This window comes from Protopterus annectens, chromosome 1.part0, assembly GCF_019279795.1.
Source record: "Protopterus annectens isolate FY-2018-M chromosome 1.part0, PAN1.0, whole genome shotgun sequence".
Lineage (NCBI taxonomy): Eukaryota > Metazoa > Chordata > Ceratodontiformes > Protopteridae > Protopterus > Protopterus annectens.
The window spans coordinates 1,432,440,464-1,432,468,371 of record NC_056725.1 but is presented as its reverse complement, the minus strand read 5'-3'; the positions used below and the strand labels follow the sequence as shown (position 1 = coordinate 1,432,468,371).

Here is a 27,908-nt window from a genome sequence, read left to right as displayed (position 1 = left end):
GTGTGGCTCTCAACCAAACTATTCACCTGCCAACCTTTTATCCAAATCCACAGAACAAGGGGAAGAGAATTCTGCATTCTTTGGACGTACACAGAGAGCTTAGATTCTTCTTGGACAGAACCAAAGTTTTCAGAAAGACAGAGCAATTACTAGTGACATATCCTGCAGTATCACAAGGAAAGGCTATCTCAAAGCAGACTATTTCAAAGTGGATAGGCCACTGCATTCATTTCTGCTATGTACACCACGGCAAGCTAGTACCTAAGGGCATTAGGCCACACTCGACCAGAGCTGCAGCCACTTCAGCAGCCTTTCTCAGGGGAGTTACCTACCAAGGACATTTTAGAAGCTGCTACTTGGAGTTCAATACACACCTTTACAAAGCACCATCATCTGCCATTCTACTCTTAATCCAGGGCAGGCTTTGCCACTGCAGTTCTGCAGGGCCTCATAGCCGCTCCTAATGCTGTTTAGCTCCAGCCTCCCAACCATAGCTTTGGGACTCTACCCAAATGTAATGACTGCAACAGAGAAACATGAAGAACATAGTACAGTTGTGTACACTTAACATAAATGTAGATGTTCGAGTGTATTCACTGTTGCAGTCCAGGTTACCCACCCACCATCCCCCTTTTTCTTCTGATGGAACCTATCTTTTGTGGTGTATTTGTTTGTAGATGAAGGTAAATTGTATATTGGTGCATGTAATTATACATATATAAATTTTGACAACCCTTTTTGGGGGCATCCGACATCTGGAGCAAGAAAAACTAAAGAAAATGGCGTCTGCTGCTTCTTTTATACCCCTGACGACCTGACATCAGGGAAGGGGCGACAGCAGCCAACGCAGGACCCAAGACTTTGGAATTCAGGCCAGCTAAGGGCAAGCTGCCAGCAGGATTACCCAAATGTAGTGACTGCAACAGTGAATACACTCGAGCATCTACATTTATGGTAAATGTACACAACTGTACTTTTTACCCTGTAAAACACACACATCAATTTAAGTGTCTTTGTATATGTATTTTTTGTTGCAGGTTTATACAGCAAAAACTGGAGCGAGCAACTCCTGGTGAGCGTCAGATGGTGTTCAGTGAGATCCTGCAAGCTGCGTATCAGTTGATGACTGATGTATTTGGAAACTATGTCATACAGAAGTTCTTTGAGGTAAAAATTGTAAGTTATTTAACATTTGGACCCATTACACAACTGAATAGCAGCCCTGTAGTATATTAATTTATGTTTACTGTCTGAGTGATATTTGAGTTCAGTATAGTTTTAAAGGTATTGTTTTCTTGAAGCCAGAAGTGTTGACTGTTTTAATAAATAATGTGTGTATGTAGCGCGTTTTGCTTTTGTCACTGTTGCAGTAGTCTTTAGTCTTCAGGTATCATGCCAAGGACAGCTGAATGTCCAGCCAGCATGTCAAATCCTTTATACCTTCCAGGCATCGCATGCCAGATGCATGTGCTGCTCACAACGTGTAAGGTACATATGTGATGTATGGATGCTAATCCTCAGAATTTTGTTGCCAGTTCAAGTGCTGCCTCTGAATTTGGTCTGTATGCTGTTCACCAAGGTGACCTTTTAATTCCAGCTCTCTCTCAGCAGCTCCTGCTTCAGAATCTACACTTCACTATGCTTCTTCTGCACAGTGTGGAATTCACTCTCCATCTCAAAAAGTCTGTGTTGACTCACTCTTAGAACCAAGTGTTTCCAGGTTATAAAATTCAGACCATACCAGTATTGGCTTGTCTCCTGCCTCCCAAGGTCCTCTCTTTGTCTGCTTATTTCTAGTCTCTTCTTTCCCTTGCAGGAAAGACTGAATGAAGATTTTTCTGAGCTCTGGTGTACATGGCATCCACCTTTCCTATGGTTCCTTTTACCAAACTCTGCGTGAGGAAGTTTCAGTGGTGTCTCAAAACTGTTTGGCTCCAGCACTGCTGCCCTCTGGAGTGCCTGGTTCATGTCTTGCCTTGTCTCAGACTTAAGTTCTGCTGGTGGATTCACCAGATTTCCTTGAATCCAGGTCTGCCTTTTCAGGTTCCTTTCCCTACTCATAAACTGTACACAAATGGTTCCATTCACAGTTGTGGGGCATCCTCCAACAACCTAAAAGTCCAGGGTCTTTGGTCCCATCAACAATTGGCTGACCGTATCAGCATCAAGGAGATGAAGTCTCTATTTCTAGCACCATTTCTTTTTGCTTTTCGTTTCATGGCAAGCAGCTTTCTAATGTTCTGCTCATTCTTCTGGAGCAGTGGCTTCTACTTTTTTCAAGGATCTACATACTAGATCCATCTTGAAAGCTGCTACTTGGTATTTTGTTCGCATTTTACCAAACATCACAAGTTAGATGTCATTTCCCGGGCCGGGGCAGGTTTTGCCAGGGCCGTCCTTTACAGGTTTTTGGAGAGCTTTTCTGTGACTGTTCTTACCATACTTTCCTTTAGCTTTTGTACTCTCCGTCCCATGAGTAAAAGAGTACTGTTGCAGTGATAGAAAAGGACTTGGTGTGACAGTAGATGCACTACTACTCACTGTTGCAGTATTGTGTACCCCCACTCCCGCCTTTATAACTTTCTGTTACTTTCCTTCTGGCTGAGGAGTCTTTCTTGCATGCTTTTCTCCTTCTTCCCTTCCTGGATGTACATGCTTTTGCTTCTCTCTCGAGTTGCTGTGATTCTTCTGGAGCACTTCATTTCTGAGGTTTAGTCACCTGTATGTCACATGTATACCATACACTTTGTGCAAAGGACATATGTCTAATGTACAACACCTGGAAGGTGTAAAGGCTTTGGTATGCTGACTGGATGTTTGGCTATCCTCAGCAGGATATCTCAAGAGTGAAGAATACTGCAGCCATGAGAAGTAGGGCATCTAGTGTTAACAGTAAGATATTGCATAACTGTACTTTGTATTAATGTAGTTATCACAGCTGTTGGTAATGTTTGCTTCTTGGGCTCCCAGCATTCTTTCACTGATGTCATGTACTCCTTTGTCAAAAGGCAGTAGCATTTAACATTTGCATGAAGTCGTAGAGGTGGTTAATATTTCATGTTTTTTTTTTTTTTTTTTTTTGCACTTGCATAGCTTGGCGGGGTTTTTATGTACATATATATATATATATGTGTGTGTATGTATATATATATATATATATATATATGTATGTATGTGTGTCTGTACAGGCATATACACACATGGGATATGTAGAAGTCATGCAAAGCATGCACACACGTATGGGATATGTAGAAGTCTGATGCAGTAAGTTTCTTATTAGGTGAGAAAGCAGGTTGCAGTTACTGTTTGTTTTTATTTTTATAACTTTTTGTTCTGAAGAGAATACATTTTACCCTCTGGGTTGACTTAAGTGGATAGTGTGTTTTGGGGAGGACGGCTGTATGTTGCATAGTATATGAAGTTACCTTTATGTATTGTAGTAAATTTTGTTCAACTGTTTTAGACTAAAGCTAGATTTTTTTAGGTGGCTACTGTTGGGTTTATTATACGGCATGATCAACACCTATTAAGCGAACACACAATTCACTGAAACCTCACAACTCAGAAATACACATCACCGAATTGCTTTGTTTGGCCAACACCATTCCACCCACTAACGAAAACAAAACATACTTCCCACTACACTGCTCGCTACATACTACCCACCCAAACAACATAAATAAACCACAAACATACACTTACCTAAACCCTACTTCTAAACCTACACTAACCCTTACATACATTACTTTTTATGCACTTACCTTAACCCGCACCCTAACCCTAAGGACCGTAACTATTGCACACTTACTTTACGGAGCTGTACAGCAGAAGGGCCAACTAGGTCCGAATCGGGATTTCGAATTTCGCAGTTTCTGGCATTCGGTGTACTCGCGGTTTGTTTATTCGGTGTTAATCATGTCATATTCGACAACCCAAGTGTTCACGCTTTCAGTATAGACCCGGCTACTGTTTTAGGGGATGCCATTGTCTTTGCTGTGGGAGTAAACTTTTACAGTACATTTTAGTGAGTAGCATACGTGTGTTGAGTTTAGATTTTAGTAGTTTTGATGGCATGCCAGTGGTGTAGATGACATGCTGATGACATGTGCAGGTGCCGGATGTGTTTTATTACATCTGCTGTCAAGGACTTATTTTCTTAGGATAAATGTGTGTGTGTGTGTGTGTGTGTGTGTGTGTGTGTGTGTATATATATGTATATATATATATATATATATATATATATGTGTGTGTGTGTGTGTATTTAGTATCTTCTTCTTCTTGTTTTTGCTTTTCCTGGTTAGGGGTCGCCACAGCGGATCATCTGTCCGCTCATGATTGGCAGTGGAGTTTTATGGTATCGAGTTGCCAGCCCGCCGCCCAACCTTCCACAGAAGGTGCACGCACTCACACCTAGGGCCAATTTAGAGTGTCCAATCCACCTACTGCATATCTTTGGGATGTGGGAGGAAACCGGAGCACCCGGAGGAAACCCACGCAACCACAAGGAGGACATGCAGACTTTGCACAGAAGGCATACCAGCCGAGAATCGAACCGGAGAACCTCTTGCTGTGAGGCGGCAACGCTAACCGCTGCATCACTGTGGCTGCCTGATTAGTATATTGTGTGTAAAATCTATATGTAACTAGGCAATACACACATTGTTTAGCTGAGCTATCAGAAGTATTGCAAAAATGCTATAAATGAAGCTTTTTTCAGATGCACACACATCAGTCAGAAGCTGTTAGATGTTCTTCTCGTTTCACTGTTGCAGTGATCACACTTGGGTTATCTGCCTGCAGGTAGCCCTCAGTCGACCCAAATACCAGACACTTAGTATTTGTGCATCGGATGCTGTCGGTCCAGGACTGACGTCAGGGGTATAAAAGCAGGCAGCCAACGCCATTACTTCAGTCTTTCTTACCGAGGAGCCTGAAGCAGAAGCAGTTTGCAAGTGCCGGTTGGCCACTACCTGAATTTTCGTTTACAAATTGAATAATCCTGAAGTCTTTTAAAGCTACGTACCTCATTGGGGATCCTTTTTTCCTTGCTCTAACCGATGTCAGAAAAAGTTAAAAGTTGTCTTGCTTGTGAAAAGCAAATACCTCTCAGAGATTTTCATTCTTACTGCATCAGCTGTTTATGCCCATACCGTGCCGTCCCTCACTGTCTGTTTTGTGCCTTAATGCCTGAACCATTCGTCATCGGGCTCTCTCTGACGCTAAATTCTTTTGTTCTCGATCTCTGTATTCTGAAATGGCTTTGTAAGCCATAAGACTACCGATATTCCGATAAAACGTAAGGATAAAGGCAGACCGCATAGGTCCAAACTGCCGACAACGCTTCCGTTAAGCTAGTCACCAGTCCGCCAGTACTCAGTGAAGTGCTTTCGCAGCCCCTGATGCCCGCTTCAGTGGATTCACAGGCCTCTGCCGAGACCCATTTGGAGTCTTGTATGCCGCGAGACTCTTATTCGACTATGGAACCTGCGGATGTCTCTCCCTTGAATGGCTCTGAAGCTGCTGTGCAGGCACTGGGAGGCAGTTCTTCGCTCAACCGATGTTCGACTTAAACCGACAACTTCTTTTTTAACCAAAGCTACTGAGTTTCTTGGGCCCAGAGTATGCACTACACCTAGAAAACCGACAACCAAAGCGCATGCACCTCCTCCCATGCCACAGAAACAAATGCTTAGAATGGCCGAATACCTTATTATGCTGATTAGAGGAAGTCTGCCTTCCCCTGCTAAGAGACAGAGTTCAGTCCCCTTCAGCTTCTACAGACCAGGAGTCTGATGATTCTGAGATTTCTGATTATGAAGACATTCCCTTATCTGCTTATGAGGATTCAGATGCAGAGGAATCCATTCCCTCCGCCTCCCCTCCAGAGGATTTTTCTTTTGGTGAAACCTTGTGTACCTTAAGAGAGCATTTCCACTGGGAATGCCAAGACTATCCTCAGTCCAAAAAGAGACTCAGAGAATTTCTAGAGTTGCCTCAGCACAGGCCTTTAGCAATACCCCCTGTCCTGTATGTTGTGGACAATGTTTTTATGGAATCCAGTCTTACCTGCCCCTAGAAAACCCGACGGGTACTACAGAGTACCTGACACTCACAAATTTCTTTTCAAGAATCCTACTGCTGACCCAGAGATCATTTCCCAGGGGCCTAAAGGTGTCAAGGCTACTACAGCCAAGAATCCCACCCCTTTTGGACAGGGATTCCAGAGCTTTGGACAGTTGGGATAAAAAGGTATATACCTCTGCAACTCTTGCTATTAGGGCATTGAATTGTCAGTTTCACATGCTGAAGTACCAGCCACATATTATGGAAGTTAAACAAAAAGTGGCAACCTTTTCAGACTGTGCAGGAAATAAAGAATTGCAGGAGCTTATGCACTCTGCAAGCCAAGTCAGCAAGCATACTTTGCAGTGCAGCTTTGACGACCTAGAAGCATCTTGCCGGGCAGCAGTCACTGGCTCTGTACTGAGAAGACATGCTTGGCTGAAGGAGCAGACCTTGCCAGACCATGTCAAATCAAAGTTACTAGATGCTCCATTGAATAAGAACTGTTTGTTTGGCACCAAAGTAGAAGAGGTTCTGAAAAAGATGGAAGAAAAAGCTAAGTCTATGCAGACTGTTAAAGAATTCTTACAAGTGCAACCCCCTAGATTCAGTATGCATTGCCCTTCTAAACACTGGTCCTTTCCATCCCCCTCCAGGCCTTCTCAAACCAGACCCAGGGGAAGGAGACCACCCAGACTACAGTCTCAGGGTATGCAGAGATCTAAGCAGAGTGTGGTAAGACACCTTCTTACAGAAAAAGCTCACAATGACATCTTTACTCCACTCCCCAGCCCTGCCCAATTCCTTGTGCCCCTAGGAGGAAAACTTGCCCGTCATGCAAAAAACTGGATGTCCATCACTCAGGACCAGTGGGTCCTCAACATTGTATCCCAGGGGTACCAATTTTATTTCCATTCACTGCCAACCCCAAGCGGGTTTCCAGACCTTCCTCCAAACCAGTGGGCAGAGACTCAAAACCAAGTACTTTCGCTGCTCAATATCAGTGTTATTCAGCTGGTTCCGGTAGAACAGAGGGGTCAAGGATTCTTCCCAAGACTCTTCCTGGTACCCAGGAAAGAGGGCTCTTGGTGCCCAATCCTGGGTCTTTCAATTCTCAACACCTTCCTGGTGATACCAAAATTCAAAATGCTTACCTTGCAACAGCTTCTTCCTCTGCTAGCCAAGGATGCCTGGTTAGTCACCCTAGACTTAAAAGAAACCTAGCTGCACATCCCCATTAGGGAGTCATGCAGGAAGTATCTATGCTTCATGGCAGAATCTTTGTATTATCAGTTCTCTGCACTTCCCTTTGGCTCATCTACTGTGTCCAGAGTATTCAGAAAATGCCTGGCTCCAGCCATTGCATACTGCAGGCAGAGAAATATCCAAATTTACCCATATTTGAACAACTGCCTGATTCAGGCGGACAGTCAGGAATTGCTGCTGCAGCACCTGACATTTGTGAAAAACCCTCTCACTTCCTTGCGGTACACCATCAACGAAAAGAAATCAAAACTGGTTCCCAGTCAAAAGATTGTATTCCTGGGAGCAAGCTTGGACACAGCTTCCCAGATGGCATTCCTCACTTCAGAAAAGCAAGTCTATCTGACAGACTACTTCAAACAAATGGCCACCAGAACTCAGCTATCCGCAAGAAAAATACTGCAAGCCCTAGGGATCATGGCCTCGTGTATACTGCTAATTCCATATGTAAGACTGCATATAAGGTAATTTTAATGGTACTTAAAAAGTCTTTGGCGCCAACATTCTCAGGACCTGGAAACAGTCATTCCTATCATACCCTGTCTAAAGACAGAGTTCCTTTGATGGGCAGAAGCATGCAACCACAACAAGGGACTGCCTTTTACTCAACTCCACGCTGCCCAGACCCTAACCACAGACGCATCAGACTATGCCTGGGGGGCACACATGGACAGCAAATGTATTCAAGGCCACTGGAGCCCAAGTCAAATTCATCTGCACATCAACCAAAAAGAGATGCTAGCTGTACAGAAAGCCCTGTCAGCTTTCAGATCCCTACTCTTTCCAGGACAACTGCTAATAAAAACAGACAACACCACAGTTATGTGGTACATCAACAAGCAGGGGGGAACTCATTCCTACCCACTCTGCAGGTTAGCTGTGGCCCTGTGGAAAACGGCCGTGGACATTCAAATCCATCTCCAAGCTCAATTCCTGCCAGGCAAACAAAACTCACTGGCAGATGACTTAAGCAGAAATCTCCTAGACCCACACGAGTGGCAATTGGAGCCCAGCATCTTAAACCTCCTGATTCAGAAATGGGGAACTCCAGAGGTGGATCTCTTTGCCTCTCCCTCCAACAACCAGCTCAGCAAATTCTGCAGCAGAAGTCCTCACAGCAGGGCCTAGAAAGTAGATGCCCTAACTTTTCAGTGGGTAAATCTCTCAATCTATGCCTTTCCCCCTCTGCCCCTTCTCTCAAGAGTATTACTCAAGATAAAACAGGACAGACCAAGGACAATTATGATTGACCCAGACTGGCCACGCCAGCACTGGTACCCACTCCTGCACAGCCTGACACAGGTGCCACCCTGGCACCTACACCAGAACCCAACCCTGCTCTCTCAGCAGGAGGGACCGAATTTACATCCACAACTGCAAACCCTAAGTCTTGCAGCCTGGCTTATTCCTTGAATTCTCCCCAGCAGTCCTAAGCAGGCAGGTGCTTGACGTCATTCTTGAAGCCAGAAGACCCAGTGCAAGAAAATCCTATGCTAATAAGTGGAAAAGGGTTCTGCTCATGGATTCAATCTAAAGGAGAGGACACAGCACTGCCCTCTCTTGCCTCTAATCCTGGATTACTTAGCAGATCTACTCCACAAAGGCCTCTCCTTCTCCTCCATTAAGATTCATGCCTCAGCCATTTTGGCTCTTTACAACACTGAGCCACCTCTCTTCTTGCACCGTCTTATCAAACAGTTCCTGAGAGGGGCAAACAACTTAAGGCCACCAAGGAGAGCACCCCCCACCCCTGCTTGGGGCATTATCTTTGTACTGGAAAAGCTCATGCGTCCCCCCCTTTGAACCAGCTGTGTCAGTAGAGTTAAAATTCCTCTTTTCGAAATCAGCATTGCTTTTACCCGTCACTTCAGCTAGAAGAGTGTCTGAGCTACAAGCACTGATGGCTGTGGAACCCTTCATTATTTTCCATGCTAACAGGGTTTCCCTCAGGACTAACCCTTCCTTTATGCCTAAAGTGGTGTCCAATGTGGCTCTCAACCAAATGCATCCATTTGCCAACCTTCTTCCCTAATCCTTAAAATAAAGGGGAAAGGATCCTGCACTCCTTGGACGTGCACAGACAGCTCAGATTCTACCTTGATAGGACTAAGCCCTTCAGAAAATCTGACCAATTACTAGTCAGCTTTGCAACAGGGGCGGAGGGCAAGGCCAATTCAAAACAGTTTCCAAATGGATAGCACACTGCATCCATTTCTGCTACAAGCACCATGGAAAACCAACCCCTCGGGGGGTCAGCACATTCCACTAGGGCAACATCTACCTCTACAGCATTTTTCAGAGGAGTCCCTATTGGGGACATCCTGGAAGCTGCTACCTGGAGTTCTGTACACACCTTCACCAAGCATTACCACCTGTCTATCTTTTCCAAATCCAGAGCAGGTTTTGCTACAGCAGTCCTGCAAGGGATACTAGTTAGCCCTAACTCTTCTGGACTGCCTCCACTCTTCTTCAGCTTTGGGAATCCACCCAAGTGTGATGACTGCAGCAGTGGAACACGAAGAACATAGTACAGTTGTTTACACTTACCATAAATGTAGATGTTCGAGTGTATTCACTTTTGCAGTCCTGGTTTCCCTCCCTCCAGCCCCTGGTTTTCTCTGTCACTCCTCTCTATGGCTATTACTCACTCTTTCTGGGGTATTGGTATTTATTTTTTACTGGTGGTGTTTCCCCACCATAACTTAGCTCCCTATTTGGGGGTCTCCTGACATTTAGGGCAAGAAAAACTGATGCATTGGCTGCCTGTTTTTGTACCCCTGACGACCTGACGTCAGTCCTGGAGCGACAGCATCCAATGCAGAAATATTAAGTCTCTGGTATTCGAGCCGACTGAGGGCTACCTGTAGGCAGATAACCCAAGTGTGATGACTGCAACAATGAATACACTCGAACATCTACATTTATGGTAAGTGTACACAACTGTACTTTCTGAAACAGTATTATTGTCAAAGGGTTGGTGTTTTGTAGATAAAGACAAACTTCCAGTGCAGATTTGAAATTGTGTCCTGGCAGAAGCTGTGAAACTGTCATGAAAGCTAGAACAAGTGCAAAAAAAGGAGGAAGCATGTTAAAGTATTCAGTACTAGAGTCTCTCTTCCAAGGCACTGCTTTGAATCATCTTAAAGTAGTTTGTCCTTTCTTACAAAGAAATATCAGTTAGTTCAACACACACAAAATGTGAGATTAACTATTCTGAATAAGGTTGGGAACAGTGAATAAACTCTGAAGAAAGTTTTGCAGAGACATTAAAAGAGAAGGAATGAAAGTCTGTTTGTGAGCTCAAGTTCTGTAGTTTACCTGTGGTGTTCAACCATAAGTGGCTTTGCAAGTTAACCATAACTAGCTCTAGTCATCATCTAGTTAAGAAGATAGAGATAGACCTAGCACGATGGTTGTTAGCATTTTTTATGAAAATAGCTATCCAGTATCTTGTTTAAATTTCTGTTGTACATGCTTGCATATTTTCTGTACATTTAACTAGTGTGCTTTAGGTAATTTTGACTAAAATATTTTATTGTTCAGGTGTAAAAGCATGTAGCTGGATGATCACTAAACTGTATAAGAATAATTGCACAAAACTGGTAAAATATAACTGTTGGTTACTTCCACTGGAAGAGATTGCCTTTTACTGTAGCTACTGTAAAATTACAACACTACTTGATCTTACCCAAAAGTCCAATAAGTGATTTAAAGTGTATTATTTTAACTTCTCATGCATCTGTGTCTTACACTTAGCTTTACTTATGGGTATATTTCTAATGTTAAAGCCACAAATAGTTTGAAAACAAAACAAATCATTTTTGATTCTTTAGTTTACCTTCTGACCAAGTTTTTCGTCAAGTTCACACCCACAAGGTGATATCAACATGAGTATTGGCGATTTACATACACCAGCTAAGCCAGACGTGTCCAACCTGTGGCCCGTGGGCCACATGCGGCCCTCAGAGCTCTTCCATGCTGCCCCCAACGTCTAACTGCAACATCGATGTACGTATGCCCCAAAACATTTTTGTTTTGTGTTTTTCACGCCTGTAACTCTAACGTCGGTGTGTGCATGCACCAAAGCACCATTCTAGTTTTGATTTTTTTTTTGCACCAAAGAAGGATCTGTGTGTTCATGCCATTATTTCATGCCAGAGAATCAGTGTGTGTGTATGTGTGTGCTCTTGCTGAAGAGGGACTCGTGTATGGATTCACCGCCATTGCCTTTAAAAGGGACAGCACTTACCTGTGTTAATAGGTAAGTATGGAGTGAATGAGTGAGTACATGCATGAAAGCAGAATATTTGTGTATGTGAAAGTAGAAGAAGAATGTGTGTGTGTGTGTGCGCGCATGACAGAGAGAGACACATGCACAAAGAGGCTAACGATGATCAATCTAGCTACTGAACAGAAATAGGTTCATCGGCAGGTACTAGGCTATCTGCCCGAAGGCATTTATAAGCCTAGCCGGAATGTGTTTGCTTTCGCCGCCCCCTTAGATTAGTTCCCCTGTGCCTCTGTCCAGCAGAGCCATTGAAGTGATCCCTGGGGTAAATTTGTTTTCCATCCACTCGTCAGGGTTTCTCTTGAAGAGGGTTAGCGAGGAGCTCTGCCTAATGTACGTGCTATTTATTGTTGTGGTGAGGTTTCGATCCCTGGAGCGTGTGGCTCGAGGGGATATGGTTTTCTTTAGTTGGAGCATGTCCATCAATTCTGGGTTGGACATGGCTTTGTATGTCAGGCAGAGATCACCTCTGAGTAGGTTGTATGCATCCGAGTACAGCTGGAGTTTCTTCAGTCGAGCTGCGTAGGGCGTCTGCTTGAGGCCAGTGATCCTCTTGGTGAGGAACTTCTGCGGTCTTTCCAGTTGTTGCAGGTGTCTTGTAAGGTACATCCCAAATGGGGCATTGTACTCTATGATGGATCTGATGAGTGGTGCATAGATGGGCCCAATGACCTCTTTCGATCTGGATGCAAACCCTTTTGTGTTTAGGTGGGCTACATAGAAGGATTTTCTTCTAACCACTGGCAATTTGATTATGAAAGGAGAGGTTACTATCTACTTGGGTACCCAGAGCCTTTATTACATCTTCCTTGTGGGTACTTTGTTTTTTTTTAAAGGGGATGACTATGCACTTTTTGGCATTTAGCTTGAGACCATGGTTTTGACACGAGGTATCTGTCTCAGTGAGACCCTTTTGGAGGATGTCTGTGTCAGCCGGAGAGTCAGTTATAGCCCCTAGTTTGCAGTCATCTGCAAACTTGGTGAGCCATAGTCCTCCTATGCTTGCCTGTACCTCTGAGAAGTATATGCCAAACAGGAGGGGTCCTAGGATTGAGCCCTGGGGAACGCCACTTGTAACCAGTTTAGAGTCAGACCTAGCTCCTGCAACTCTTACCATGTGGATTCTATCCGTGAGCCAGTTGGCAACCCATCTCTTGACGTAGAGGTTTATGTTCAGGCTGGTGAGCTTGTCTATAATACCTGAGTGGGGAATGGTGTCGAAGGCCTTTGCGAGGTCTAGGTAGGCTGTGTGGGCCACCTTTCCCTCGTCTATAGCCTTGGTAACTGTCTCAAAGAAGTCCACCAGGTTTAGGAGGCATAATCTGCCCTTAACAAAGCAGAACTGGGTTGGGTACAGTGTTTGGTGGTTCCCAATGTCTCTGTTAATGAGATCCATGATGATGCGCTCCATAGCTTTGCAGACCAAGCTAGTCAGGCTTATAGGGCGATAATTCCTGGGGTCGGTTGTGGCTCCACCTTTGTGGAGCAGAATAACCGTTGCTGTGTGCCACTCTGTGGGCACATAGCCTATGGAGATGCTGAGTTTAAACAGTGTGTTTAGGTGAGGGGTTAGTTCATCTTTGAGCTCGTGTAGGACACAGCCTGGGACACCATCCGGTCCCATTGATGCTGTGTTTTTGACTTTAGAGAGGGCTGTTTTAACCTGAGTGTCTATGATTTCAGGGGCACTACATTCTTCTGGTAGAGTTATGGGCCATTTTGAGGGTGAGAGGGGGGCGAAGTTTGCACTGAACCTGTCTGCCAAAATGTTGGCTTTATCTGTCGGTTCAGTGTATTTTGTGCCATTCTGCACTAACTCCGAGCAGATCTCAGAATTGCTGTTTAGATTCCTGACATAGCTAAAGAATGGCTTGTGGTTATCTTTGGAGTCCATGGCAATTTTTCTTTTGAAGCTAGCCTTGGATGATTTTATGAGGGAATGTAGTTTTTTGCTGATACTGATCAGGGATGTCTTCCCTTCTTGGGATTTTACTCTCTTCTGTACAAGTTTCCTCCTTCTACTGTATAGCTTGTTTATGGCAGGGATCCACCAGACTGGTTTCCTTTTCTTGGAGGAGTGAGTCTTGGTTTTGTTTGGGATTGCACAATCCATGCATTCTTATAGGTGCCCGTAGAGTGCATTAGTAAAGGATTTTGCAGCTTGGACAGCGTTATCCTTTAGCATGGGGGCTTTGAAACTTCCCACCTCGGTCTTAAGTAATGTGACGTTTGCTTTTGAAAAGTTTTACACGGCGGTTTCTTTGACCGGGGGTGGTGGCGGAATGTGGCTCTCCAGCGTGATTAGTTTATGGTCAGATCTAACCAGCGAGGGGTTGACCTCCGGTGTGGAACACTGGTCGCCCATGTTGGTGATGACCAGGTCCAATATGTTGTCACCTCTGGTGGGGGTGTTAACCAGTTGATCTAGGGCCTTTGAGTTTTAAATTCTAGGAAATGTTGGGCAAGGGAGTTCGGACTTAAGTAGTTCTCCCAGTTAATGTTTGGATAATTGAAATCACCCAGTATCAGGGTGTTTGGTAGGACCTTTATGTTTCCCAGTGTTTCCAGGAATGTGGAGTGGGGGTCCTGGGACATGGTCGGTGATCTGTAGTAAGCTATAATCTGAATAGCAGTTTTGCCCGTTGTTAGTGCACGTGGATGATCTCTGAAGCATCGTACTGTGCCACTAACCTGGAGGTGTGGGTATCCTTGATGAATATGGATACTCCCCCGCCTTTTGTATTTCGGTCCGGGTTTTGTTGCCGAAATGTATGGTATGAGTTGTAGCCTGGTAGTACTGGGGTGCTCTCTGGAGCCTTTAACCAGGTTTCTGTTACTGCACATATATCGATTTTCTCCATACTAAGGAGTGCCTCGAGTGCATGCATTTTGAGGTTTAGACTTCTGGCATTGAGCAGCATTACCCTCAGTTTTTTGTTACTTGTGCTGTTTACGGTGGTGAGTTTGTCTTTTGAGCCTTGCCTAAAAAAGGCACTATGGGGTTGGCAAGAGCCTTGTACAGTATTCGAAAGCCTAAGGGTGACAGGTGCAAGCCGTCTCTAGCAAAGCAGCGTGGCTTGTCGAGTATGTCATCCCAGGCTGACAGACACTGGATCCCCTTTGAATGACACCAGAAGCTTAGCCAATTGTTGAAATTGATAATTTTTTCTCTATACCATGGTATCATTCTTGGTGAGGGCAGGATGCTACCCAGGGTCAGGGTCATACCAGCCTGGGCTACGTGATCAGAGAGCGCCTCCTTGTCTCTTTTCATGTAGTCCAGGGAGGTACGGCTCAGGTCCATTCACACCAACATGGACAATGACAGAGTCATATTTGTACTTGTTCTGGAATAACCTGAGTGCTTGTGTTATGTGGCAGATCCTAGCACCCGACAAGCAACTAACAGTAACCTTTTCCTTGTTCAGCCTAGTGAATGGGACATCAGTGTGCCTGACTATAGAGTCACCTATTACTAGTGTGTTGGGTATGTTATTTTGCCTTAAGGGCTGTGATTGTGTAGCATACTGGTTTTGTGAAGTATGTGTTTCATGGTTTGTGTTGGGGGGTGAAGGTTGCTTGGATGTCTGCTTTGGAGGTCTCTGTTGCTTTTGCAGATGTGTATTTAGAGCCTCTGAGTATGTTTTTGTGCATTTGTGTGTTTTTTGCCAGTGCTGGTTTCATAGGTCTGTGTGAGACTGGTGGTGTGATGCAAGTAATTCCCTTCTCCTCTTGACTGCCTGGTCCAGTCTTGGGTTGAGAGAGCTTAGCCTCCAGTTTGGCTGTATAATTGCATCTCTGTCATGCCTTGCCTATGCCCTGATCACAACGTTTCTGGTTGTCGGTTTTGTGCTAGATTTAACCAACGCACTGTTAAGCATCGGTATACTTTTGCTTTAAAGTATTTTAGTAGCAGGTTTAATTATCCTGAAATGTCGTCGGATAGCCATCTGACTACCGGAGTTTACAAAAAATGCAAAGAAAAGGATAGAGAAAAACAACCAAGGCCCAAAACCAACGACGAAGCTTCTCCTAAGCCAGTTGCCGGTTCTCAGTGAGGCGTTTTCACAGCTCCTGACACCCGCAACTTTAGAGTCGCAGGCCACTACCGAGTTCATACCTCTCAACCTGGAAACATCAAAACTCTGGACAAGGCCCATGAAAAATAGTTACAAATCTGTACGCTGATTAACGTAAATTTTGCATACATAATTACACAACCCCGCCCACTCCAATGGAATTGTGGGATACCAACTGTCAAACGCAAACTGAAGAACAGAACCAAAATATAGCACCAGAGTCCTGCTGCTGCCATTCCAATGTCCCATTACCTGCCTATTTAGTAAACACTTAAATGACGCACTCTTTTATCTTTTGTGTCCTTTACTTTTCTTTTACTACAAAAATGCAGTACAAAATGTCACAACTTCACTAGAGGACTGGGGCCCGTACATATAGCTTCAGTCAGGGAGGTACAGATTGGGCACAATGCTTATTACCACAGAACAGTGTTAGGCTGCCAAAGCTTGTGTTATCTCAGTAAAAAAACAAAAAAAAAAAACTGTTACAGCTATAGACCACAGACAAAAGTACTATAGCACCAACTAATGCATTTTGGAATTACCATAACGAGAACACAAAAACAAGATTTGGAATATAAAGACTCGTATTTTATTCCAAAAACTGGTTCAGTAAACATGGACAAAAATAAAAAAGTAAAACCTATGTATATAGCGTTAAACATTTTTTCTTGTTAATGTTATATAATTTTATTTGATGATATAGATTATGTGGCAGGATATTTTTACAGTAGGCGTTAGGGAACTGGCTTTAGAATATGGGCAATATAGCTAGAAAATATGCTGAAGGTATATCTATATCTTGGTTTGAAAATAATTTGTCGGTTTTTATAAGTGCATTAAAAAGAAAGAAGTCATTTAAGCATAAGAAAAGGCAGACCCCTACTCACACATACATACACACACACACTGTAGTTAAGTGAAAAAAAAACTCATAATGAGACCGGCATTATCTACATTCACAGGTGTATTAATGCCTGTAACAGGCTGGAACTGTGTGACATTATTTACATGTGCAGCTAGATTACTGCCTGTAACAGGCTGGAACTATGAGGCATTATCTGTATTTAAGGCACAATAATATAAAATGAAAGAAATGTAGTATAGTACAAGGAGGAGAAGTAATGAAAAAGTACAATACAATGCAGTAAAACATTGTTAAAAACTGAACATGACAAAAGTCTGCAACAGAAGTGGTTTACAAATGAGTAACAACATTGCTTTCATTTCTGTATGGTTTGTATTTGCTTACTTACTGTACATATGTCCGATAGAGGTAGAATTAAGTTTTCCTGCCAGAGAAGACCGCGTTAGTCAAGGATGTTTCTGTTTATGTTATGTCCATCTAAAAGACATGGCAGACAGAAACATAGCAGAAAGTATGGTGTTTTTCACTTTTGACACCCCTTAGGTACCTTAAGGTCGCCAGCTTCTTCTGCAGCAGTTGTACAGTCCAATAGCTCCGCTCGCTTCCTCTGCAGGTGTAAAATCCAATATGCCCGAACCAGCTCACTAAGAAGCCTGTAAACTCCAGTATTCAAAATGTTTCAGCCTTCTAAATAAGCTCCATTCTGCCCGAACAGCCCACCTGAAAGTATTCAAACAGTTTCAGCATTCAAACAGATGCGCGTCACACGCATCTAAGCTTAATTCCGACAGGCTGACGTAATCGCGCACGTAATGACGTCAGCTCCGAAAGCGCAGAATCTAAAAAAAATTGATTGTAAAATCGGAAATGAAGGGGTGCCACTCGGGAATCGTGGCACCCCATTATTGGGACCCCAAAACACAGTAAAAAAAACGAATAATTCGGGACGGTTGGGAGGTCTGACCGAGTCCCACGTGGAGTTGGCCATACCGCTGGATACTGGAGCCTCAGACGCTAATCCCTCAGATGGGTCCGGAGCCACTGAGCAGGTACCGGCTTCTGAGGATGTATTCAGACCACAACATCTTTACATTAAAACAACTTCAACTTCAAAGACAAAGACTAAAGCAACTTCTAAAGCAAAGAAACAAACTCATGAGCCACATGTACAGGCATCTGTGCCCAAAAAACAGATGATTAAGATGGCCTAAGACCTGATTACCTTGATCATGTGTTCCCATCCCCCTCCTGATAAGAGGCCTAGGCAAGAGACTGACTATGAATCTTCAGATCAGGTTTCTGTTTCTTCCGATTCCTCTTCTGATCAGGGATATTCTTTACCCCCCTATGAGGATTCTGATGCTGAAGAGTCTGTACCTTCAGCATCCCCTCCTGAGGATTATTCCTTTGGGGAAACCTTGCATACCATGAGGGAGCATTTTCACTGGGAAAGCCAAGATTTTTCAGAATCTAAAAAGAGGCTCAGGGATTTCCTTTTACTACCACAGCACAGGCCTCTAGCCATTCCCCCTGTGTTAGACATTGTAGATGATGTGTTTTCGGAGTCTAGTTTGACCCCTGACTCCTTACTTCAGCTCCTGTTAAGCCTGACAGATATTACAGGGTTCCTGACTCTCACAAATTTCTTTTTAAAAACCCTGCTGCTGACCCAGAAACTATTTCACAGGGTCCCAATGGAGTTAAGGCCTCTACAGCAAAAAACCCAACCCCCTCTGACAGAGATTCAAGGGCACTGGATAGATGGGGAAAAAAGGTTTACACATCTGCAACTTTGGCTGTAAGGGCCTTAAACTGTCAGTTTCATATGCTCAAGTATCAGCAACATCTCATGGGATTGCTTAAACAGAAAATGATGTTAAATTCTGAATGTGCTGAAAACAAGGAAATGCAAGATTTATTGCATGCAGCTGAACAAGCTGGAAAGCATACTTTGCAATGTGGTTTTGATTCTTTGGAGGCCTCCTGCAGGGCTGCAGTTACGGGTTCTGTAATTAGGAGGCATGCTTGGTTAAAGGAACAAAATCTGCCTGATCATGTTAAAGTTAAGTCAATAGATGCACCTTTACAGCATGATACTTTGTTTGGTGCTAAGGCAGAAGATGTGTTAAAGAAAGTGGAAGACAAAGCTAAGTCTATGCAACCTGTTAAGAGTAGAGTTTTTACAAGTACAGCCACCTAAGTTTAGTAGACACTGGCCTACAAAAAATTGGTCCTTTCCTGTGTCAGGCAGACCTCAAAGGGGCAGATCCCAGGCGCAAGGTTCTTATAGGTCAAAACAATGGGGTGCTTCTACCTCCAAAGCTGGAGAAGATAAAGCACAAACATACAGAAAGCAATCCCAATGACTTTCCCCTGCCTGTGCCAAGCATTTATCTTCTGGCAGTACCCTTAGGGGGAAAATTAGCACTTTTTGCTCAAAATTGGCACATTATAACTCAGGACAAATGGGTTTTAAGTATAGTGTCACAAGGCTACAAATTCCATTTCCATACTCTGCCAAAGGCAAACGGCTGGCCAAATCTGCCAAAAAATCAATGGGCAGAAGCACAAAAACAAGTTTCATCCCTCATGGACATGGGGGCCATTCAGCAAGTACCAGAGCAAGAGCGGGGACAAGGATTTTACTCAAGACTGTTCTTGGTACCCAGTAAGGACAAGGCCTGGAGACCGATACTGGACCTATCTATTGTGAACACATTCCTGGATATTCCAAGATTCAAAATGTTAACTTTGCAGCAGCTCCTGCCCATGCTGGGCAAGAACGCTTGGCTTATGACTTTAGACCTAAAAGAGGCATACCTACATGTTCCAATCAGACAATCATGCAGAATACAACTCAGATTCAAGGCGGGTTCAAAACATTACCAATTCTCTGCACTGCCCTTTGGCTTATCTGCTGCACCCAGGGTCTTTACAAAGTGCCTGGCACCAGTAATTGCATTCTGCAGACAAAGAGAAATACAAATATACCCTTACTTGGACGACTGTCTAATTCAAGCAGAGAACAAGAACATTCATTTTCAACATCTGGCATTTGTGAATAGACTTCTAACATGCTTAGGTTACGCAGTCAACGAAAAGAAATCAAAACTAGTACCCTCTCAAGATATAACATTCCTGGGTGCAAGCTTGAATACAACTGCCCAGATGGTTTATCTCACACCAGACAAAAAAGGCAACTGACAACCTATTTCACAATGTTGGCAACACAGGCCCAGTTATCTGCAAGAAAATTTCTGCAGGCTTCGGGCTTCATGGCATCCTGCATCTTACTAATTCCATATGCAGGACTGCATATGAGGAAACTTCAGTGGTACCTAATGTTTGGACTCAACATTGCCACAGCCTGGAAACAATGATTACTCTCATTCTCTGCCTGCAACAGGAGTTTCAGTGGTGGGCAAAGGCTTGTCACCAGAACAAGGGACAGCCATTCACATTACCCCCAGCCATGCAGACAATAACAACGGATGCATCAGATTATGCCTGGGGGGCCCACATGGCAGGAAGATGCATTCAGGGCACATGGACCTCAAACCAAATGCATCTACATATCAATCAAAAAGATATGCTAGCTGTTCAAAATGCTCTGACAGCCTTCAAGGGCCTACTTCATCCAGGACAACAACTGATAAAGGCAGACGACACCACGGTCATGTGGTATATAAACAAGCAGGGGGGCACACATTCATACTCCCTTTGCAGACTAGCCATGACATTGTGGGACACAGCTTTGACTTACCAAGTACATTTGCAGGCACAATTCCTGCTAGGAAAGGTAAATATTCTGGCAGACGAACTAAGCAGAAACCTCATGGATCCCCACAAGTGGCAGCTGGATCCACAAGTCTTCAGCATGATAACAAGGAAATGGGGATGCCCGGACATAGATCCGTTTGCCTCCCCTCACAACTACCAACTAAAAAGATTCTGCACAAGGACTTATCACAGACAAGCATGGAAAGTGGACGCCCTATCTTTCAGCTGGAAAAACCTATCAGTATATGCCTTCCCTCCACTGCCTCTCCTCCCCAAGGTACTCCTAAAGGTCAGACAGGAGAAACCAAAGATGATACTGATTACCCCAGACTGGCCACATCAGTACTGGTATCCCATCCTAAGGAACTTGTCTCGTTACCCAGCTTGGACCTTACCTCAGTTACCTCGTCTACTGTCCCAGCAAAACAATCAGATCCTGCACAGCCAACTCAGGACATTAAACCTGGCAGCATGACGGATTATGTAGCCATACAAAAAACACCTCTCACCAAAGCTGTGGTGGATGTCATTCTGGAAGCCAGAAGGCCTAGTACAAGAAAGTCTTATGCTGGAAAATGGAAGAGATTCTGTGCTTGGATCCAGACACAAGGAACTGATACAAATGTACCAAATATTCCTCAGATTTTGCAATACTTAACCGAGATGCTGGACAAAGGCCTGTCCTTTTCATCAATTAAAATTCATGCCTCTGCCATTTCGGCTCATTAAAATACAGAGCCACCAAATTTTTCTCATCCTTTATTAAAGCAGTACCTCAGAGGAGCCAAAAATTTAAGGCCTCCAAGGTGATCACCAATACCTGCATGGGACCTCAACTATGTCTTGGAAAAGCTCACCCTGCCTCCTTTTGAGCCAGCTGCTACTGTTGATATAAAGTTTTTATTTTGGAAAACAGCTCTGCTCTTAGGAATTACTTCTGCAAGATGAGTTTCAAAGCTACAGGCACTCATGGCTGTGGAACTTTTTATCATTTTTTATCCAGACAGGGTCTCTTTGAGAACAAACCCTACATTTATGCCTAAAGTGGTGTCCAGTGTGGCTCTTAACCAAACTTCATCTGCAATCATTTATCCAAATCCACAGAACAAGGGGGAAGAGAATTCTACACACTTGGGACGTACACAGACAACTTAGATTCTACTTGGACAGAACCAAAGCTTTCGGGAAGACAGAGCAATTACTAGTGGCATATGCTGCAGGACCGCAAGGAAAGGTTATCTCAAAGTGGATAGGCCACTGCATTCGTTTATGCTATTCCCACCATGGCAAGCCAGTGCCTAAGGGCATTAGGCCACATACCACCAGAGTTGCAGCCACTTCAGCAGCCTTTCTCAGGGGAGTACCAACCAGAGACATTTTAGAGGCGGCTACTTGGAGTTCAGTGCACACCTTTACAAAGCATTATCATCTGCCTTTCTACTTTAAATCCAGGGCAGGCTTTGCCACTGCAGTTCTGCAGGGCCTCATAGCCGCTCCTAATGCTGTTTAGCTCCAACCTCCCAACCATAGCTTTGGGACTCTACCCAAATGTAATGACTGCAACAGTGAAACACGAAGAACATAGTACAGTTGTGTACACTTACCATAAATGTAGATGTTCGAGTGTATTCACTGTTGCAGTCCTGGTTACCAACCCGCCATCCCCCTTTTTCTATGGATTTTTATCTTTCCTTCTCTGATTTATACAACCTATGTGGTGTATTTGCTTATAGATGAAGGTAAAATTTATATTGGTGCATTTATTGATTTATATATATAAAATTTGGCTACCCTTTTAAGGGGCACCTGAAATCTGGGGCAAGACAAACTGAAGAAAATGGCGTCAGCTGCTTCTTTTATACCCCTGACGACCTGACGTCAGGGAAGGGGTGACAGCGGCCGACGCAGGACCCAAGACTTTTAAATTCAGGCCGGCTGAGGGCGACCTGCCAGCAAGATTACCCAAATGTAATGACTGCAACAGTGAATACACTCGAACATCTACATTTATGTTAAGTGTACACTACTACTTTTTGTCTGCTGCTGTAGAACTCTGCAGGGCACCAGGCAGGAGCTTGCTGAGCTGTATACTAGCACAAAAACCTTGCAAATGCGGGTTTTATAGTAGGGAAATGAAAGAGAGAGAAATCTGCCCAAAATGGCCAATAAAGTACTAATTTCTGGGCCAAAACCACTCCTCCAGGGACAGATAGGCTGTTCAAAGCTTCCTCTCTCACAGTGAACAGAGAAACTTGCTTCTATCCAAGTAAGGCATGGGCAAACACAGAAACTTGTAACACAGCCCTGAATTCAGCACTAACCTGAAAACTGGACTAAATTAGCTTAGAAAGGCAGGAAAACAAGTATATTTTTTTGTTTTTTTCAGAAAATAAAACAGATACAATCAAAAAACACTTTAAATGCACATACATGGCTATCACACTTGAGTGTGTAGCCTACAACAGTTAAACAGGTAATTTAAACACAAAAACAACTTTGTTAAAGTGCAGGCAATATAAATAAGTACAATATGTAGCTGAAACAAGCTTTCTAAATCACAGAAACTCTAGAAAATCGGCGTTTTAGGCGGAATTAGCTAAAGGCAGCAAGAAAATGCAGAAAAATGATACTTAATCACTCCAAAGACTCTCTTTTTCTCTCTACTGCTGTAGAATCCTGCAGGGCACCAGGCAGGAGCTTGCTGAGCTGTATAGCTCACAAATGTATCATACATTAAAAGTAAACTTTCATTAAATTGCAGCTTTCCTGACAGAGTGTTGTATTGAATATGAAATCATACCTTTCAACTGTATGGATTTTCGCTTCATCTTCCAATTTGTGTCTTTTGCTTAGGAAATAAAAGTAGTCATCCAAGGTAATGCAGTTCCAGGGAGTAAGAATGAGACAGCAGCCTAGGGTTAATGGGTCAGTAGTGGATTGACTTTCTGGGACTGTAGCATATAAAGTTGTATTTTTTTTTGCTGACAAGCAAAAAAGCACCCAGTAAGGTTTTGTTATTGGTGGGTTCTAAGCAGTGGCAGATTGGACAACAATAAGCATAGCTTTGGTGGATCATCAATATTGGCAAATCAGGTGGGCACAATGTCATCTTGTAAATGTTGGGGCTTTTAGTGTGCATGTGTCTGTCTGTGTTGGGAGGGCTGCAGCAGTAGATGATTATTAAAGACAGAGACTTACGGATTGTGGAGAATGTTTCTTTGTTTCAAAACCTGATACTTTGGTACTAGGCATGCCAAAAGTAGATTTTTTTTAAGGCGTAGCTTCTTGCCTTTTGCAGTGAATGGATATTTATATTTAATGTGCAATGCTAGCAGTATGAGTGTGGTCCTGTAGGGATCTGGAGGATGCCAAGTCTACCACTGCCAATGTCTTGTAAAGTAACCTGGAAATGGATATTGGGATGTTACTGAAAAAATACAGTAAGTGGGCTTAGAAATATAGTTTAATTAAACAAAGTGCACTTGCAATTTGCAGGCCATACTTTAATTAATTTCAGATAGTCCAGATCCTGGTAGATTGTATACAATTAGACATAATTAGGGAGAGCTGTCATTCTGGGGAAATAAGCCCCCTAGTTTCAGTGAAAGCTCTGTGGTTGTTTGCAGGTAGGAAGTTGCAGGATGTGGATGCAATGTGTTTTATTTATTATTTTTAATACATTTGTCGTTTCAAAGCATGGTTTTCTTTGTTGCAAAAGAAGGCAGGATTGAATGAACTGTATAATGCTTACCTGACAATGATGGGATAGAAAGATAATAAGTGATGTATAATGTTTGCAGCTACAGTTGTTTCAATGGTGTCTGTGATGCATAACTATTTTTGGGCCTGTGTCCCATGTTTATTTTTCGCTTTGTCAAGATTTCTTGCTCTAAGGTTGAGAGGTATGGTTCTATACTAAATCAGAAGGTTGTATTTACCTTGGAAAACTTTTCAGCATAATTACGAGATACAAAGCCTTTTTAATATATCTGCTTATTTCCAATATAAACTGCCATGTAACCTTGCAAACAACCTTCTTATTAAGCTACTTTAATTCTTTTGGAATTGACAGGTGTGCTTCATTGGTTCGACATAAGCATAGAGTGCTAATGTGACAGCTCAGTAAACTGTCAGTCTGTGAATAACTTGTGCACAAATTAAAATGTCTGAATGTCAATGAATGTCAAATGGCTTTAGATTGGATGGAAGTTCTATGTCTATTCAAGTATGTAGTATGATCTTGGAGAGTTTATTGATTTCTTATTGATTTACTTTTTGCTGGGCAGTTGTTTGCTAATTTATTGATGGTCTGTTTGGTGGTGGGAAATTGCACGGATGAGTCCATCTCTAGTATGATTTTTTTTTCAGATATTTTGACTTCCAGGCACTTTCATGCAGTGAGCATGTGTCATGTGATTACTGAGGTTGCCTATTTTACAAGTTGGGGCTCCTTTTGTGTGTGTGTGTATGTGTGAGAAAGAGAGAAGAGATTTAATATGACTGCGGTGGTGGTGCTGGTAGGCGCGTTCACAGCCTCAGTTTAAGCGTTGCCGGTTCGATTCTCAGTTAAAAGTCGTGTGTGTGTGTGACATGCATGCCTGCTCGCCGTTTTAAAAAAAGGTTGTAGGCAAGGCCCACAAGCCAGCATGTAAAACTCTACCAATCATCATTAGCGGGGATCGAGTACGCTGTATGCACTTCAAAGAAAAAAAAGAAGGCTTATACTGAGTATACTTTTGCAGATGGAATTTTTAGTTAAATAGGCCCCTCTTCTTGGGCAAGTAGACGTGAGTAACCAATATTAGATCTTAGCCATCCAGCTAGGAAAGTTTAGTATGTGTATTTTCCAACCAGTTTGATGAAGGCTATGCTACTTACTCAAGGAGTACATTTATCCATCCTGTTGCTGAACAACATTGTTTGATAATGAGAGAAGCTTTTTACAGAAGTTGAAGTTTTTGTGTCAAGAACCTGTCCATACAAAGTGGCTTGTTTATGTTGCAGTGAAGGCTGTGGTCTTTGTAGTCAGCGTTTTAAGTATAACCAGTATTTCTGATGTGGAGGAAGTCTCTTAAGGCAGGTTCCTTCATAATCTGGAAAGCAAGCCAGTGATAAAATTTATAGGGGCCAGTGAGAGAGGAAAGCAAGAAACTTTTTAGTCTGTTTGGATAAGTGAACTTAGTCCTTTGACCATTATTTGGCAGAAATGGTTGTAGTCTTTCTTTTGGCAGGGTGTTTTGCTGTGGCACATGCCAAAAGGGGCTTTGCACTCAGTAATAGCTCTTATAAAGGAAGAATACAGGGATGTTATGACCTCCTTTTCCCTGGATTTCCCTGGATGAGATGCCCTTACTAATGAGGTGGGCCTTGTAAAAAGCTTTCCATACAACGGAGACAACATGGTGGTCAAAAGTCAGGTTTCTATCAACCTGGGTGCCCAAGCACCTCACAACCGATTGTGTGCTTACAACATTGTTATTAATGTGATAATTTGTGGGGACATCGCTCTCTCCAAAGGGGATGATGCATTTTTGCATTTAGCTTGAGGCCGTGTTTATGGCACCAGTCATTTGTTTGGGTGAGACCCTCTTGTAGCTTATTCAGAATTGTTTTATTAAGTCAGTAATGTGAATTCTTTACTTTATTGCAAATTTGTTGCTTTAATTGCTTATGTTGACATTTTACGTAGTTGGACTGCTGGAGTGGTTTCCCCAGTGAGAAATGCTAGTGATGTAGTGAATATTTAGGTAGAACGGAAAATGTTGGCAACGCATTTCCGCCTCCGAACGCCAAAACAAACACTAGAGATGGTTTTAAAAGAAAAAACGTGGTTTCAAACAAGTATGCGGACATTAAGGATTTACTAACAGCACCCAGCTTTGCGTCAGTGGTTAAAACGAACAATAAGGACATGGGGAATTTGAATAGACAATTAATGGATTTTGAAAAGGTACTTAAAACATATAAATCATTACAGATGGATAATGTGTTTTTAGAAAGATTTATAGAACTAAAACAGGTACCAAAGGGGCTGCGTATATTTAAACTCCCATTTGGTTTTGAACAGAACACTGATACATTCAATGAATTGTTACAATTATTTGACAATGTTGGTTTGCAATTGTTGAGACTTATTATAAAAAATAATAATATTAAGCTGACAAAATTGAATGACGTTTTAACTAAATTAGACAACAGTATTAAGAATGATTTACTGTTTGAATACAATAAGCATCGCTTTGAGAACATTATTAAGGACATGGATAGATTTGTTAACAAAGGCTTGGAAATAAAAAACAACAAGCTACATAGGGATAGTAATGATTATAAAAACAATAGGGTATATACCCATTTTAGAGAATTTAAAAATAATATTAGAAGTAAACAACTTGACGAGAGGACAAATTTTGAACAGACTGGTCGCAATGATAGTAACATAGTTGAACAACAAAAAGAACATACTTTTAACAGGACAGGTAATCTATCTAACAAAGACAATGAGACAGTTTTTTTTAGAGGAACCAACATTACGGAGGTCAGAACGAATACGCGACCGCTATCAGGGGCAATACCAATATCAGAATCGGTACAGGGATGTTCAAAAGTACAGGACAAACTCACAATATTAGATTCTTGTTGTAGTTATGTAAGTTGTGAATGTATTGCAACTGTTAGACTACATTATGAAAATATACTATTGTCAAAAAATGTTGATGAATTCATTAACAGCAATAACAAGTGTATTAATGAAGAGTATTTATGTATAGACAACAATGATAAAGTAAGTTATGAAGTGATTTCTCCAAACAATGAACTAAATGAAAGGTGCTTAACTATTATTGATGGTGGTTTTTCTTTATATAACTACACTGATACAGAATTTGGAGGTGACTACATCTCCCTTTTCAAAAAGGGTTTTTCTTATGTGCCTAGTTTTAAAATGGACATAGGTAAGACATTGATTAGCCTAAAAATGTTTACAAGATTATTGAATTTGAAAATATTTTTTGCTACGGACAAAAATACCATTTCTAATTACGAGACTATACAACCTGTCTTAAAAAGAAGTAGTACCTTTATACCCCCCCAAAATCCAGCTGTACATATATTTGAAATGCTATGTGAGGTACAATTTCGTAGGATTTTGACTAATTTACCAAAAGTGAATGACAATTTAACTACAGCTGAGAGATTTTGTCTGAAGGAATTGACAAAGGATGATAGATATAGAGTTATGAAACCAGAAAAAGGTGGGGGAGTTGTGGTTATGACTAAAATGGATTATTTAAACAAAATGACCGACATGCTGAGTGATACTAATACCTACGAAGAAGTATCTAGGTATGAGATGTGTAGGGCATACACTAAGGTGGATTGGTTACTATATGAATATATGATGGAAGGCTTGATTAACAGGAACGAGTATGAATATCTTTTAGTTGATTTTCCAGTTACCCCATCTATTTTTGGTATACCAAAAATTCACAAAAATGTTAACAATCCACCTTTTAGACCCATTGTTTCTGCAAAAGGGTCTAAATTAGAAGCTATGGCCCGCTATATTGAT

General features: G+C 42.5%; 1 protein-coding gene across 7 annotated transcripts in view; it reads left to right on the top strand.

The window, feature by feature from the left end:
• The window catches only part of PUM2 (pumilio RNA binding family member 2), a 4,949,642-nt gene that overhangs the window by 2,951,785 nt on the left and 1,969,949 nt on the right, over nucleotides 1-27,908 (top strand). For 4 of the 7 annotated variants that reach the window (XM_044067594.1, XM_044067585.1, XM_044067576.1 and 1 more), the window contains exon 16: nucleotides 1,038-1,167. In XM_044067594.1, the coding sequence (XP_043923529.1) occupies nucleotides 1,038-1,167 (130 nt within the window). Of the gene's footprint in view, nucleotides 1-1,037; nucleotides 1,177-27,908 lie in introns of all 7 variants that reach the window. The other 3 variants (XM_044067551.1, XM_044067560.1, XM_044067542.1) reach the window with 1 other exon arrangement.